The 15323-nt window shown below is 46.2% G+C and overlaps 2 protein-coding genes across 2 annotated transcripts in view; both read right to left on the reverse strand.

The window, feature by feature from the left end:
- Positions 1-97: 97 nt before the first annotated feature.
- LOC135816051 (phosphatidylinositol 3-kinase regulatory subunit gamma-like) lies at positions 98-13320 on the reverse strand. Its single transcript, XM_065329413.1, has 14 exons — positions 12954-13320; positions 11044-11112; positions 10369-10440; positions 9881-10058; positions 9176-9271; positions 8552-8729; positions 7878-8000; positions 7030-7148; positions 6023-6208; positions 5588-5707; positions 4026-4278; positions 2671-2888; positions 2188-2319; positions 98-868 (listed from the first exon to the last, which is right to left on the reverse strand). Exons 1-14 carry the CDS (start codon positions 12958-12960, stop codon positions 679-681), a joined length of 1941 nt encoding a protein of 646 aa, XP_065185485.1. The 5' UTR covers positions 12961-13320; the 3' UTR covers positions 98-678.
- Positions 13321-14661: 1341 nt separating this feature from the next.
- The window catches only part of LOC135813561 (putative uncharacterized protein DDB_G0271606), a gene marked incomplete at both ends in the record, with an annotated part of 2148 nt that continues 1486 nt past the window's right edge, over positions 14662-15323 (reverse strand). The window contains one exon of the mRNA XM_065326651.1: positions 14662-15323. This exon is cut by the window's right edge and continues 214 nt beyond it. Coding sequence (XP_065182723.1) covers positions 14662-15323 — 662 coding nt within the window.

Below are 15323 nucleotides of genomic sequence, written 5' to 3' on the forward strand. Positions count from 1 at the left end.
TGACCCTGGCTTCGATGGGTACCCAGGTGTATGGCACATGTATGCAGACTTTGCTGTTTCTATCTGCACACCATACAACCGAGGGCAGTACAGGAGCTGAATGAGGCCAGTGACATTGACTGATATGACTTGAAACACTGAATAAACAAAAAATAACGAAATTGACAACATTTGAAGACACTAACAAGAATACCGGTACCAGTAATTTTGGCAAGAAGGTGGGTCTGTTCCAACTTTGTAGCAATGTGTATTCATATCAGCTGTGTTTGAATATGAGGTGAGCAAGTTAGTTGAACTTCATTGACTGACTTTGTCTAGGCTAAACGGAAACAAACAGAATCCTCCTCGTGACCAGTGTGTGTGTGTGTGTGGCAGGAGCAGCAGCAGCTATAAGAATAACAAGTCTGGTCAAATAGGTATGTGCACGAGTGTCATGTCATTGTCTGCGTTTGGTGCTTGCTGCTGGCAGCTGCTGATTTGAAATGCGCTACGATATCAGTGACAGCAACCCTGTGTAAAATTGGACATGTGCTCAACAGGTTTTTTTCCCTTAAAAGAAATAGAAAATTAATGTTAGGAAGATCAACTCAATTCAACAAAGATAATGACATTTCAAATAACTGCTCGAAAGCTGCATGTAAGTGTTTACAGCGCTGGAGCAGGCGACTAAACAACGACCTAGGTTTTGGGAGCGAATGCTGGATGGAGCAGTGTCGTATCCAGCGTGGGGTTGTGTTGTAGCAGAGAGACGCGTGCGTAATACACTATCAGTTCGTTCAGAGAACCGTGCACCTCTGGGTCGTCGTCAAAACCGACGCGACCATTCGGTGCCATCAGCACCTTGATGTGTCGAATCTTCTTGTCGTATCTACAAGGAGACGTTCGCACGCAGACAGCCAAGAACACTTTTCATGATGTGACAAACCTTCTTGTAATGCCTACTAGCAAGAGTGCATAACACCCAAGAGTGTGCTACTGCTTGCACAGCCTCTATGCAGTGCTGCGACGGCAGAACTTCACCCAAGAGTGTGCAACTGCTTGCACAACCTCTATGCAGTGCTGCGACGGCAGAACTTCACATCACGTGACACGGTTCAAAAGGTTATGCTGGCAAACAGTGCAAAGTCACCACAAGAGAGTTGAACCCAAAACTGGGTTGCGGACAACTCTGCATCTATCATTCTTTTATGGGCTCATCGCGTGATGTGAACTTCTGCCGTCCCAGACCCCATAGCTGGAGTTGCACACTCTTGGGGGTTATGTACTCTTGCTACTACCAGTACATGTATGCTTTTAATCAAGCTCATTGAATTAGAACGTAATTAATAACACATGCACTGGCTGGGTTTGCTTACACGCTTGAATCGATTCACATGATCCCAGATGGGTTGTTGTTTGTTAGCGGCACGTGAATCAAGTTCGAATCCACGTGGAATCCACTCATTCCAGTGTATGAGAATGACCAGAATCAATTCACAAAATCGTTTTGAGGGTGACGTGTGAACGAACGCAGCCACTGTCAGGCTAGATTGGTAATGGTTGGAAGAATGCTCGTTGCTTGCTACAAACTCAATGTGACACTAGTGAGTCTAAAGAAAGGCAGCAGAAATCTCGAGCTGTGGAGAATCAGCATTCACAAGTAACTACCGTTGAACGTGCACTCAGCATTTCCAGCTAGGCCTGGGGGGAGAGCTACATGTACATTTACTTCGCATAAGTAAATTTGTTCATGGCTTCTGAACACCATGCAGCCTGGTTCTGCTTACTTCACATGCTTGTGCCAGGATTCCTCCAGGTATTATTGCCTTGCATTAAAACCTTTTTTTCTATAAGGATCACTACCCACTCATGTCAATCAAGCATCACCCACTCATGAGTCATGTAAACCAAGCATTACCCACTCATGAGTCATGTAAACCAAGCATTACCCACTCATGAGTCATGTAAACCAAGCATTACCCACTCACGAGTCATGTAAACCAAGCATCACCCACTCATGAGTCATGTAAACCAAGCATTACCAACTCATGAGTCATGTAAACCAAGCATTACCCACTCATGAGTCATGTAAACCAAGCATTACCCACTCATGAGTCATGTAAACCAAGCATTACCCACTCATGAGTCATGTAAACCAAGCATCACCCACTCATGAGTCGTGTAAACCAAGCATTACCCAGCACTTACACAAGGTCAATGGTACAACAGTGGGCATTTTCCTGGCCTCCGCCTTGGTATGTATCAACACTAATACCAGGCTTGCCTCGGACCAAGAAAGTGCCGTCCGGGAAATCCTTGAGACGTGCTGCAGCCTCGTCACTGCAGAGTGTAAAGCGTAGAGCATTCAAGAGATAAGGTATACAGGGTTTCTAAAGCCAGGCCTGGATACAATCTGGAACCACAAGCTATTACATTACCAGATGGTTTGCAACAAATGGAACAAGAAAATTCGGGCTACGTATTGTGTTTACTGCGAAAGGAATGAAGCAAATACAGTAGATGTACTGCTCACGGTGGCACCTAGTACCTGCTCCAACGTGCACACACACACACGCACGCACACACACACACGTACACACACACACACACACACACGCACACACACACGTACACACACACACACACACACACACACACATCCAATAGGCTAAGGACGACAGGTCAACTCACCGTCCGAACTGAGCTCTGAACCAGTTGCTTCGGTCCACGAACGGAGTGATGTCGACGTTGGAGTTAAACACAGTGTCGGTGGGTGTGCCAGTCATCTCAGCTACCATCTCAGGTGACATCATGAGGGTAGCCACCGTTCCCCGACGTTGTAGCGCTTCCGGCCGAGAATGTGGCGATGGAATCGGTGCAACAGAGGGCAGTGACGGCGAGCGTGCTTGCTGTTTGCAGCAATATCGGACCAGAAACAGGCAGAGAAGAGCACCTCTAGACAAGAAGAAGAGTGTTTTAATGATAGCTTGCATAGACCTCGGTCCTACCGGTAGGACCATCATACACAGACATGCTGCATGGCCTCTGTTCTAAAATTGACCTAAAACTTGACCCTAAACTGTTGCTCAGGGGCTAATGAAGGAGTCCACAAATTTTAGACGTGATCGCACAAGGCATGCTACGAAATTTCATGGTAACAGCCCATGGTAACCATGGAAACAGAGTATGGAATTATGCATTCTGCTGCCTTGGCAAGCTAATAAAAACATTAGGACCTCACCAAGATTGATGTTCCATGGTCAAAATTCACTTTGGACAGAGTTGCTAGTGCTCCGACAGGAGTATATGCGGCCATTTTGAAAATTGCTAAAATTGCGCATACGCAATGCACTGGACATAGCCTTGCATTTTGCGCCACTACTTTGCCTGACAAAGACCTCATCTCAACAATTTTTTCAAGAAATTTCTCAACCAAAATAACTTTTGCAGCGCGATTTCTTCGGTCCTACCGGTAGGACGGCATGCAAGCTATCATTAACTTAATAAGCTGATACGTGAGATTGCTTTACATCCAGAGTATGAAGATTACATGCCTCAAGAGTGCCCAGCGCTACCTAGGTCTCCTATTTCCATGGGCAAGCTGGCGGTGAAAACTCATATCGCAGTCCAGTGTTTTGATGTAGATGTACGCACCCAGGACATTATTACCAGCAAGGTAGTGCTCAAATAACCAAATAACCCTCTCTGAAGGAAACTGGATGAAACCTATGGAACTCAAGACGGTGCGGTACGTTAACTGACCCCGCTGTATGTGGTAAAACAAATACAAGCAGTGCTTGTAGTCCCATGTGATGTGAGTTTTCGCTATCAGAGACTCCAACACAGAGCTGCACATTCTTAGGAGTTTTAAAATAACGAAAGTAACGTTTGATAATGTCTCAAGGTGCTGAACCCACCACAAATGTCGCAGCATACACCGATACCGGCATGAGAGGTGTTTTCCACTCTTATACAGGTTACAGGTGGTTCACTCTACACAGACAATCTACACAGACAATCTACACAGACAATCTACACAGACTTACCCGAGTTACATGACTGATAGGGACAGGCATGGAGCGTCCACTCTGATCCACACTGAGTCCACGGCTAAACTGAGAGTGGGTCCTCGGCGAGCCAGCCATTGTCGGCGAGTGCCGTCCAGGCAGGGTTGCCATCTTGGTTGGACTAGACGTGGTCGGATGAGCCATGGGGCTCATTGGATGACCTGCTGATACAGGACTCATGACGGCCCCGTTCAGTACGCTTCCACGGTGTGGCACCGGTGGTGGCGCTGCTCTGTAGCCAACAAACCAGCCACAGCACACACACACACACAGACACACACACACACACACACACACACACACACAGCATTCACATGATGACAATATATTTGTACATCAGCCAAAGCGGCACAAGGTGCATTCACTATCACATTGTATTCAGTGTATGTGTGTACAGGTTTGACAGTGCACTGCTGCATTGACCACCAGTTTACAGTAAAACAAGCAACTAACGACCACCCCCTGGGGCCAAAGAAAGCGGTCTTTAGTGGCAGGTGGTCCTTAGTTAGAGGTTTGCACCGCACAACCGTAATTTATGAAGGTGAGACCGTCTGTGCCTGGCAAAGTTGTCTGTAGTACCAGGCTGGTCGCTAGTACCGGTGGTGTTTAGTTACAGGTTTTACTGTATATCGTGTATTGCCAGACAACACGTGACCACTGCTTCACTACACACAGTGGTTACCCCTGTCCCAGAGCTCCACCAGAGGTGGATGATGTCACATGGTGAGGCAGGACTCTGGGCAAAGCCAGGGTTCAGAGGGCTGTATTGAATTACGAGCACACGTGTGCGGGTTTATTTTCTTCTTCTTCACTCGTTCTTTTCTTTCTCCATTCAGGAGGAGAGCCAAACTGTCAGCATGGCAATGGAGGCGGTTAAAGAATTAGAGAATGTATGTGTGGCATGACTTCGTTCAATGACAAAGGCAGGAGAAAAGGCGAGCCTAAGTGAAAAGTTGCTCTGACGGAGCTTCACCATTTGCTATCAGCTGTCAACTGTGAATCCGCGGGACAAACCGGATACCAAACAGGCTACATGCATCCAGCAACTGGCAGGAGAAATGCCAGCGATACCTTCTGAAGCACAACGAGCACTACTTAAAGAATGTACTGTCCCAAGCAATATTACAAGTGGCCTAATGTACTATACTTTACAAGTGGCCCAATGTACTATACTTTACAAGTCGCTAATGTTCGAAACAATGCACTGTCAACCTGAACTGTAGTGTTGTGTGAGTTACTGCAGTCAGTTCATAGTGCTTCCCGGAATGTTTTCGAGAACACTGTGTCTCCACAGTCACGGTGTTGGCTGCGTAGAATTCAGTAGGGGTATACATGTAAATGCCGCTAGCAACGTAAGGGCCATGGACGACAACGTCCAGTGTCACTCTCTTCGCTGCCTGTGGCTTCATCTATGCCACACACTGCCTGCAATTCAGCACAGTACTCCAGTTACGCAGAGCGGCTGGTAGCTTTAAGTATCAATGGAGCCAGCATCCGTCAGTGCAGCCAATTACCATCTTACCAAAGCTCTTATCACTTACCCGCCATCCATACGTGCAGATGAAACCAACTGTGCAGTCGGATTCATGGGAGTCGCTGCCGCTCCCTGGAGCAGGATCAAATGGCTACTCGGGTCGACCTTGTGATTGTACAGCAGAGAGCTGGAGGAGAAACGTCAACACACCCAGCATGGCATTGCTATCTAAAACGACCCTAGTGGAGCGTGGATGTTACATAGCTGATACCCCACATCACTTGTATTTCATCACTCGTGTTCCATCAGTAACTGAGTTGTGATTCCAGGTAAAGGTTGTTTGCACTATGGCAGAGCACGTTCTCATGACATGCTATGCAACACAAATATGAACACAATACATGTACTGTACTTGGGGACGCAACACCCTGCAAATGGAACTGACAGTCTTTGTCTCAACAGTGCTGGCCGAATGCAATCACGGTGACGTGATGTAACATACCTGACAAGATTCGTGCGCTCCTTGTCAATCTCGGTTCTCGTGAGTCTGAGCTGCGTCACGTGCGCAACTGCCTCTCGCTCCTGCTCACTGATCCCACTCAGCTTCTTGATCATGTCACTCAGGGTTTTCTTTGACGAGCTCAGCAATAGGTTCAGCTCCTCTCGGTTCGATTTCAAACTCGTTGCCCTGGCAATAACACGCAGTACAGAACCAAGAGTCAATTAGAAGTGAGACACATCGCCAGCCAATCAACAACAGTAGGTCCTATGCTATTAACCCTTTGAAGAGCCGCCCCATACTTGAATGCGTCGTAAACGACGCATTCAAATGCAAAACTTCAAAGATCGTAACTCAGTCCAATCTCGCTCAAATCCAGTGATCCAAATATCCAGGGCGAAGAGAAAACTCTCACCTGTCGGGAGAAAGAATCCGCGAAGCGCTGCGAGCAACGGTTCCTGAGATAAATTACTCGTAAGTTGAGCCGCGATCGCGGCAATTTCAAAAGCGCGCAGTGCGTCTTTAGTATTGAGAATTTTGAGACTTTTCGTCACGCTGGTTTACTCGAATTTGCACGGGTTTCACTGTTGATATTGTCAAGAGTACACAGCGAAAAAAATTGGAACTCCATGATCGAGTAAAATTAAATATCTGGAGCGGGACGCAATTGGACGCATTTGGGGCATTTTTCGTACTGTCGCTGCGATCTAGCGCTGGATAGACGGTGTGCTGGCTATCATGGTCGACCTCATTCTCTTCCTCTCGCGGAGACCTTTCCAGGAAGCCCTGGATTGTGAGGATTGAGTGAGTAGAACTGAAGCTATGATCCGAGGAACACGAAAAAATGCAGAATTTTGAAATTTTCCTGTGGCTCTTAAAGGGTTAAGCAAAGCTAAAAACATGTAGCTAAGATCACACAGAGCCCATTACATCATTGGTACACTCCTCCATGCGAGCAACGCCTTGCTGCCACAAAGCTACCACCGGTGCCAATAGTGCAGTTCTCTTACGTGTCACTGGTGCCGGATACGCTTTGTTTCATTGTGGCGTCCAGAAATCGCTGCTGCCGCTCAATCACCTCGACCACAGCCTTCTGACACTTCACGTCATTGCGTAGACATTGCTGTTTCTGCAAGGCCGGCAGTAGATGTCGGTGATAAAGATACAGCATATCCGATCCCACATGCATGTACACAGGCACGCACACACACACAAACACACCATGTACACACAAGCACACACACCATGTACACAAACACATACATCCATACTTCCCTTCCAGTGAAGAATACAATGCGAGAATCAAAATCAAAGTCGGTGCAAACAAAATACATGCACGTGCACCATATTTTCTTGAACAGGCATGCACAGTAGGGCAGCCTGGCAATTTAGGGGCGACCCCGACAATTAGTACTCGTACACCACTGTGCTGGGATGCAAGTATACTAGTAGCTCATGTATGAGAACGATATCAATCCCTATAAGAACAAGCTACATCACTAGAGTGTATGTACAAGTGCTGTGGCTAGTTTCCATCCAGCCCTGATGCAGTGTACATACTTATACCAAGATAATAGTAGTTTAAACAAATTGATTGAGAAATGAGTTTGAGTTTGCAGAGTGAATGGGAAGAGAGCGAGTCTGCTCCGAAACCTTTTTTTTCCTATGAATGAAGCTGCAGGAAGCCTCACCACTGCTACTCATAGTAGTTAGTTTCAGTAATGGCAACCTCTGAGAAATCACTGTTCATTTCTGCATACAGAGGAAGTTGTTCTTGTCCTCTATCACCAGAACTGGCTGCCTGTAAGGACATAGCGACGCAACACCAGTGCAGCAGCATCAACAGCAGGCTACGTACCGACTGGATGTCGTTGAGGCGCACGGCAATCACCGAATATTCCTTATCACAATCCTTCAGCGACACACTGACTGTCTTGAGTTGCGTCACCGTTTCCTCCAAACTGCCCATGTTGCGCCCATCCTATGAGTTGCAAGGAGCAAGTCAGCAGACAGGGAAATACACTTCAGTGCAGGAATAGAGATAGAGTGTGACATGTGTATAATCATCACTTTAAAATAACAGGCGTTGTAAACAACGTGCACTATCTTTGCAGCCTGTCACCGATTGGTGAGGAGTGGTGGTGGTGCTGGTGATAGTGGTGATGATGGTGATGGTGGTGGTGGTGGTGGTGGTGCTGCTGCTGCTGGTGGTGCTGGTGGTGGTGCTGCTGGTGGTGGTGATGGTGTTGGTGGTGGTGATGATGATGATCATGCTTCTTTACAGGAACCCTTGCCTATCAGCTCTATGCTCTATTCTGAGCAGAGTCCCCAAAAAGATCAGGGCACTCGGATCCAAGGTGTGCAAGTGAGCACGGGCTTCCCTGCCTCGATAGACCGTGAGCCGCAACTTCCAGATAAGCGAGGCAACAATAAATGAAGCTGCACTGTAGTAAAGGCAAACATGGCCAGATACACTCAGCTCAAAAATCACATGCCGCTGTGATTTTGGAGAGGAATAGTTTGTATGATTACCTCTGATCGTTCAATCGGGTATAACAGCCTCACAGCCAGCTTGCTGTTATATTCTTCCAGCGAGTGACTCATAAAGTACATGATGAGCGACACAACGGAATTGAACTCGCAAGGTGGACTGAACCCATAGCACTCATTCTCGTTGTATATGCGAACTAATCGGTTCATTCCACCCTTCCTGCACATTGTTAACAGGAAACAGAAGATCAACAGCAGTTTTTCGTATTAGAGCGTCAGTGACAGCAACCTCAAGCTATCCTACAGCACAATGAGGCAAATTATTATGCATTACTGCTTCAAGTTCTGGCGAGTGTGGCTAGTCATAGGTGAAACGAATGGTAGGACCTAACTGGTCATGGTACAAGCATGCTAGAGAAGCAATCATAAACGTACTTGGGTGTAAGCGCAACAACAAAAGTCTCATTGCCCCCCCCCCCCTCTCTCTCTCTCTCCATGGAGCCTGGCATCACTGAATTCGAAGTGCAAGGAAGGTCCCTAAATGCTCCAAATATTGACATGCCTTTGATATCTGTTCAAGTTACATCATGCCCGCAACTCTGATCTGAGCTGATGAGAGTGGCTGACAGAACAATGATAGTGATGCAGCACAACCTTAAGTCTTACTTGACAGTCAAGGTGTATTCACCGGGCTTCTGAGACGAATCACGAACCAAAAAGGAGCCATCTTGTAAGTCGGTCATCTTTTCCCGGACTTCTTCCCTGCAGACAATGGAGAGTGACAAAAGTGACAGTGGGGATATCGATATTCTCCAGCAGGACTGACAAGGCACAAGTACATTGGGTGGTGGTCGGATCAGTACAATCATGTACTTTGAATGCTAGTAGAAAGACATACTGGATGATACCGTAAATAATAATTGCCAGCCTCACTATAATATTATGTGGAAGTACTAGTAGTGTAGACCTAACTTAAAGGAGCAATGTTCTCTGCAGCAGGGTATGTATGTGAATGTGCTGCACAGGGAGACGTTGCTCAGCCTACCGGCAATGCTCCCTAAAGAGGCAAGATGACCAGCCTGTTTCCCCGCGGCACTCAGAGTGTGTTCCAAGCTGGGACAATAGCATGCTTCACATTAGTACTTATATTACTCTAAGGCACATATGGCGTGCCACACCTCTTGGAAGTATTGCATGAAGTCTTTTGTTGTTCAAAATGGACACTGTGAATCTTGTTATACTCATAAAATGATACAGGTCTAATTTGGAGTCACTGGGAACCAACATGTAACCATCTAATGGATAAGTACTGGGGAAACCTCGCAATAATTTGCCAACAAAACAATGCTAAGTAGGAGTAGATTCACTCACTTTGAGATGGCTCCCCAATACCACTCAGCTTCTTCAAGAGACGCCGGTACATTCTCTGGCACAGACACCTGGCACGTGAGCGTTCCGGGCGATGGTCCCTGCTGGCCGCTGGACTCCATGCCGAAGCTACGCGGTGTTCCGCCGCCGCCGGAATGTGATGTGCCAACGCTCACAGTTTCTGTACAAGAGAACAATGCAAGCGCTGCAATGACGAAGTTATAGTGGAATCAGGGCACTTTTAACCCAAGGCCAGTGTATGCGACCAGTGTATGTGTGGCTGTATATTAGCGAAGCATGCAGACATTGTCTCATAGACCCATGGCCTGAATCATTCCATAGCTGATCAGTAATCAACAATCTAGTACTGCACCACTTCACATCATACAGGGCTGCAGCTGATAAATACACTGCATAGCCTGGATTTGCGAATCCATGTACGTACAGCAGATACCTACCATACTCATCATGTACGTACAGCAGATACCTACCATACTCATCCGATGGTGCTGGGAGACCGCGTGATCCAGAGGATGCAGTTGATGCTATGGAAATACTTGATGCTGCATGGTGTAAAAACGAAGTAGATTATACAAAGTTGTGCAGCCAGTCAACAATTTTGAACTTTTATGGACACTGTCACTGCTTGGAGAGCCTTGCTAACAACACGTTACTGTGTGCAGTCACTGTATATGATAAAACTATAGCAAAGTCAACCACATGGATGTGAGGGGTGGTGCCAGCGCTTGTGCATATAGCAATACACATGTCACGATCAGCCACACCACCTGCACAGCCTTCCGCCTGGGCTATACTGACAGAGCCCATGCTTCATTAACTACTACCGTAGTGTAGTCCTTGCGTTTCCACATAAGGCAGGGGTCCACAGATGTCCCACCATCTGGGCCTTACCGGTATCGTGCATGGGTTTCGAAACAGGACCATGCTGAATCTGCTGTGCACAATGTTTGAACGTGTTTCACACCTAACAGGGGACTTCACCCCGTCGGACACAGTATCACCAGCGGGTTACATGCATACATTAATCCAATGTTGTGAGTGCATGTGTGGCTAAGGCTGCTAGCAATGAAAGCAGTGCATTCACTGCAAGTAAAATCCAGGCAATACACGGGAACTGCAGTGTAGAGCTTCATGGGCCACCTTACATTGACTGAGGAGTGGCGCACCGGGAAGACGGGTCGAGGGTTTGGGCGGCAGAGGGGGGCCGGAGCCGGCTGAAACAGTAACACACGCAGTCACGCACACACACGCACAATTAGCTACCGGGTGGTTACCCTGTTGCTAGCCAGCAGCATAGGGCAGTTCAATCCTGCCAGCGTTACGATTCACTCAGGATCGGACTGCTGACTGCAACTGACTCTCGATGATCAAACATTCTTTTGGGTCATATTCTTGAATTCTGCTTCTCTTCAGACCGGGTGTGCATTTCTCCGCTATTAGTTCCATGTGTTTCTTTCTTTTCTTCCTTTGAAGCCATGGCTGGTTACCGGTACTGGCTACATCACCCTTTGTTTGCCGTGTGATCACCGGAGAATAAGTAGATATACTAGATAAGTTCACGGGTCTTTGTACTGTATGCTCTAGCTTCTACACTGCATGCACAAGATCACCTTCGTGATTTCTGCATCGCTGCTGCAGTTTATACTGAACTTTGGGCAAGTGTGTACCAGCCATGTACACACACTCAAGCAGAACAGTTTTGCTATCGGTATGGCATGTCATCGCGTGTGTATGTAATTTTTTTACAGGATCCGTAAGCTGCGCACTCACATTATGTCAAACCATATCGTCGCCGGGACCGTGACTGCACAACTTATCGAAAGCAGACCGTGCTGGTACAGGCTCGGGTAAGTAGATGTTCTTTCAGTTCTGTCTGTTGTGATTTCACCGACTATAACAGTGGCTGCTCCAGAGCCGGGTCAGCCGGGTCAACGACCTGGTTGGGGGGCACTTGGGCCCATTTGGAAAAAATAACACCGGGTCACATGTGACCCGGTTTGGAATACATCAGGAGCCCTAAAATATTTACAACTCCCTAATGTACATGTACACGCAGTGGCCGCACTTGAACGGACCCGGGGGCTCTGACCCTGTTGCAGTGGTTGTGCCAGGTACACGTGTACCCGGTTGGTTTGAAATCCTAGAGCAGACACTGTATACCCCAGTTGCAACTCACATTACACCTACATTCAGACGATATCTCCCAAGTCAGCAGGTTCACTGCATGCATGCAAGGACGTGACCAGTGTCCGTAGAAATCCTGCACTTTCACACGGCCACAGCAGACGTACCTGTGTAGCTCCGCATCACACGGTAAACAACACGTTAGATTTCTGTGACGGACAGAATGGTGAATCCCTTGCATACTACCTGACACAGCACTTTCTTCACTTGCACTGTCTGTGTGCAACATGCCAGTGACACTGGTATACACTCTGCTAAAGACTAAAGAGTCCAACTGACATCCGACACACACCCAGCACAGTGGCAGATTGTCCTATCTGTTACCACTGCCGTCAGGTAACGTTGAATTCTAGATTAGACTCTCTCCACTCATCAGTATTTCTTACCCATCATATTAATTATTATGACTAATATCTGAAGTCCACATTTGCAATACGATTTTATACCATGCCATAAACTGAACAGGCATCCAGTGGTTACGCGGATCGAACAACGCTTTACTTCACATCAATAATAATAAGCTCGACGCCTGAGCAACAACATGTGAACGCATGCGAGTGCTGACAGTGGTGGGCGCTGTGCTAAGTAGCGAATTGGCTACCAAACAGGTCGTGGCGTGATTGCTGACCGGAGGGAATTAAACAATTACTTCGAAGTACATCACGCTGCGCTTCATCTCGCTCTGTGCTCCTTGTGCATGTGGCGCACACAATTCGCTTCCTGACTGTACTTTCCGTCGCATTTCTATCAAACCATGATGTACTTTGCCTGACCAACACAAGTGAATAATTATAAGTGGATATTGCAATTCCTTCCATTGTGCGACGCTCCAAGGAGAGCAGCCCACATTCTAAAAAGCACATAAACTCACTAGCCATTGCTGCGACGCCACCAACGGCACACTGGTACGGCTACCTGGGGAGTTCAGCTAACGGGCATCATTCGCTTCCAATGAGTTGTCCTGCTGACGGGAGCGTAACTGCCGGCAAGGCAATACGCCAGTTGTGTATTATAACAGTGGAATAGGACACCACTACACTGGAATAATTCAAACGTAGACCACCGCAGAAGGACGATGGGACAGTAGTTAGGTCAGAATGATGTCGCAAACTAACGGTCGAAGAACACAGAGTCTGTTGTAGTGTTATAGTTGAACAAAATCTGATCGGAAAATAGCATCCAGACAACCCAGTCAGCTGCCAACTGTTACTTGCTATGCCCGATCCAGATTATGTGCAAGTGCCAACAGCTCAATCTCGTGCCGAAGGAAATGAAGGGGTCATTTTCGCAATATTTTAAAAAAAATGATGAATATAATAATTGGCATGGTATGCCAGAATGTGTGCATGGACGTCATGCATGATAGACCAAGCAAGATACTGATTGCAAGACCCATCGATACGCGAGGCGCTCTGGTCGACCAGTCTGGAGCTGTAGTGTAGGCTGTAGGCTGTAGCAGTGCATTCTACACTACAGTCAGTCTACACAAGTCTCTACACCATGTAGATCTACCAGGGAGGCGCAGTAGACCCAGGGCCAGGTGAGGAGGCGACACGAGGCCTTCCGGGCCGACTATGATTGACTCGCGGCACTTTCTCCCACTTTTCCCTCCGACATCCCCGGTGCGCGCCCTGAACTTATAAACCAACAGTTACTACTCCGCGTACTTATGCCATGGGAGTGTGCACTCCGTGGGGAACAGACTCGTGCAGGATCGTGGGAAATCGTAGCTCAAAAAGAAGAAGAAGAAGAACGAACTACTTTTCCAAGTTAGTTGCATTTGATGATCGTGATGGAGGCAGAAAGTGCTGCTGATCGCGATCCAGATCCGGGGCAAGAATCACCTCCTGATCCGAAGGAAACCTCACTGTCGATCTACTACTACTAGTACTAGTGCTAGTACGTCTACCGGTAGTGGAGGAGTACGAGTGATGACGTCGACGGTAGAGGTAGAGCCTGTGTGACTGTTGTTGTTGTTGTTGTTGTTGTTGTTGTTGTTGTTGTTGTTGTTGTTGTTGTTGTTGTTGTTGTTGTTGTTGTTGTTGTTGTTGTTGTTGTTGTTGTTGTTGTTGTTGTTGTTGTTGTTGTTGTTGTTGTTGTTGTTGTTGTTGTTGTTGTTGTTGTTGTTGTTGTTGTTGTTGTTGTTGTTGTTGTTGTTGTTGTTGTTGTTGTTGTTGTTGTTGTTGTTGTTGTTGTTGTTGTTGTTGTTGTTGTTGTTGTTGTTGTTGTTGTTGTTGTTGTTGTTGTTGTTGTTGTTGTTGTTGTTGTTGTTGTTGTTGTTGTTGTTGTTGTTGTTGTTGTTGTTGTTGTTGTTGTTGTTGTTGTTGTTGTTGTTGTTGTTGTTGTTGTTGTTGTTGTTGTTGTTGTTGTTGTTGTTGTTGTTGTTGTTGTTGTTGTTGTTGTTGTTGTTGTTGTTGTTGTTGTTGTTGTTGTTGTTGTTGTTGTTGTTGTTGTTGTTGTTGTTGTTGTTGTTGTTGTTGTTGTTGTTGTTGTTGTTGTTGTTGTTGTTGTTGTTGTTGTTGTTGTTGTTGTTGTTGTTGTTGTTGTTGTTGTTGTTGTTGTTGTTGTTGTTGTTGTTGTTGTTGTTGTTGTTGTTGTTGTTGTTGTTGTTGTTGTTGTTGTTGTTGTTGTTGTTGTTGTTGTTGTTGTTGTTGTTGTTGTTGTTGTTGTTGTTGTTGTTGTTGTTGTTGTTGTTGTTGTTGTTGTTGTTGTTGTTGTTGTTGTTGTTGTTGTTGTTGTTGTTGTTGTTGTTGTTGTTGTTGTTGTTGTTGTTGTTGTTGTTGTTGTTGTTGTTGTTGTTGTTGTTGTTGTTGTTGTTGTTGTTGTTGTTGTTGTTGTTGTTGTTGTTGTTGTTGTTGTTGTTGTTGTTGTTGTTGTTGTTGTTGTTGTTGTTGTTGTTGTTGTTGTTGTTGTTGTTGTTGTTGTTGTTGTTGTTGTTGTTGTTGTTGTTGTTGTTGTTGTTGTTGTTGTTGTTGTTGTTGTTGTTGTTGTTGTTGTTGTTGTTGTTGTTGTTGTTGTTGTTGTTGTTGTTGTTGTTGTTGTTGTTGTTGTTGTTGTTGTTGTTGTTGTTGTTGTTGTTGTTGTTGTTGTTGTTGTTGTTGTTGTTGTTGTTGTTGTTGTTGTTGTTGTTGTTGTTGTTGTTGTTGTTGTTGTTGTTGTTGTTGTTGTTGTTGTTGTTGTTGTTGTTGTTGTTGTTGTTGTTGTTGTTGTTGTTGTTGTTGTTGTTGTTGTTGTTGTTGTT

Source organism: Sycon ciliatum, chromosome 4, assembly GCF_964019385.1.
Source record: "Sycon ciliatum chromosome 4, ocSycCili1.1, whole genome shotgun sequence".
Lineage (NCBI taxonomy): Eukaryota > Metazoa > Porifera > Calcarea > Leucosolenida > Sycettidae > Sycon > Sycon ciliatum.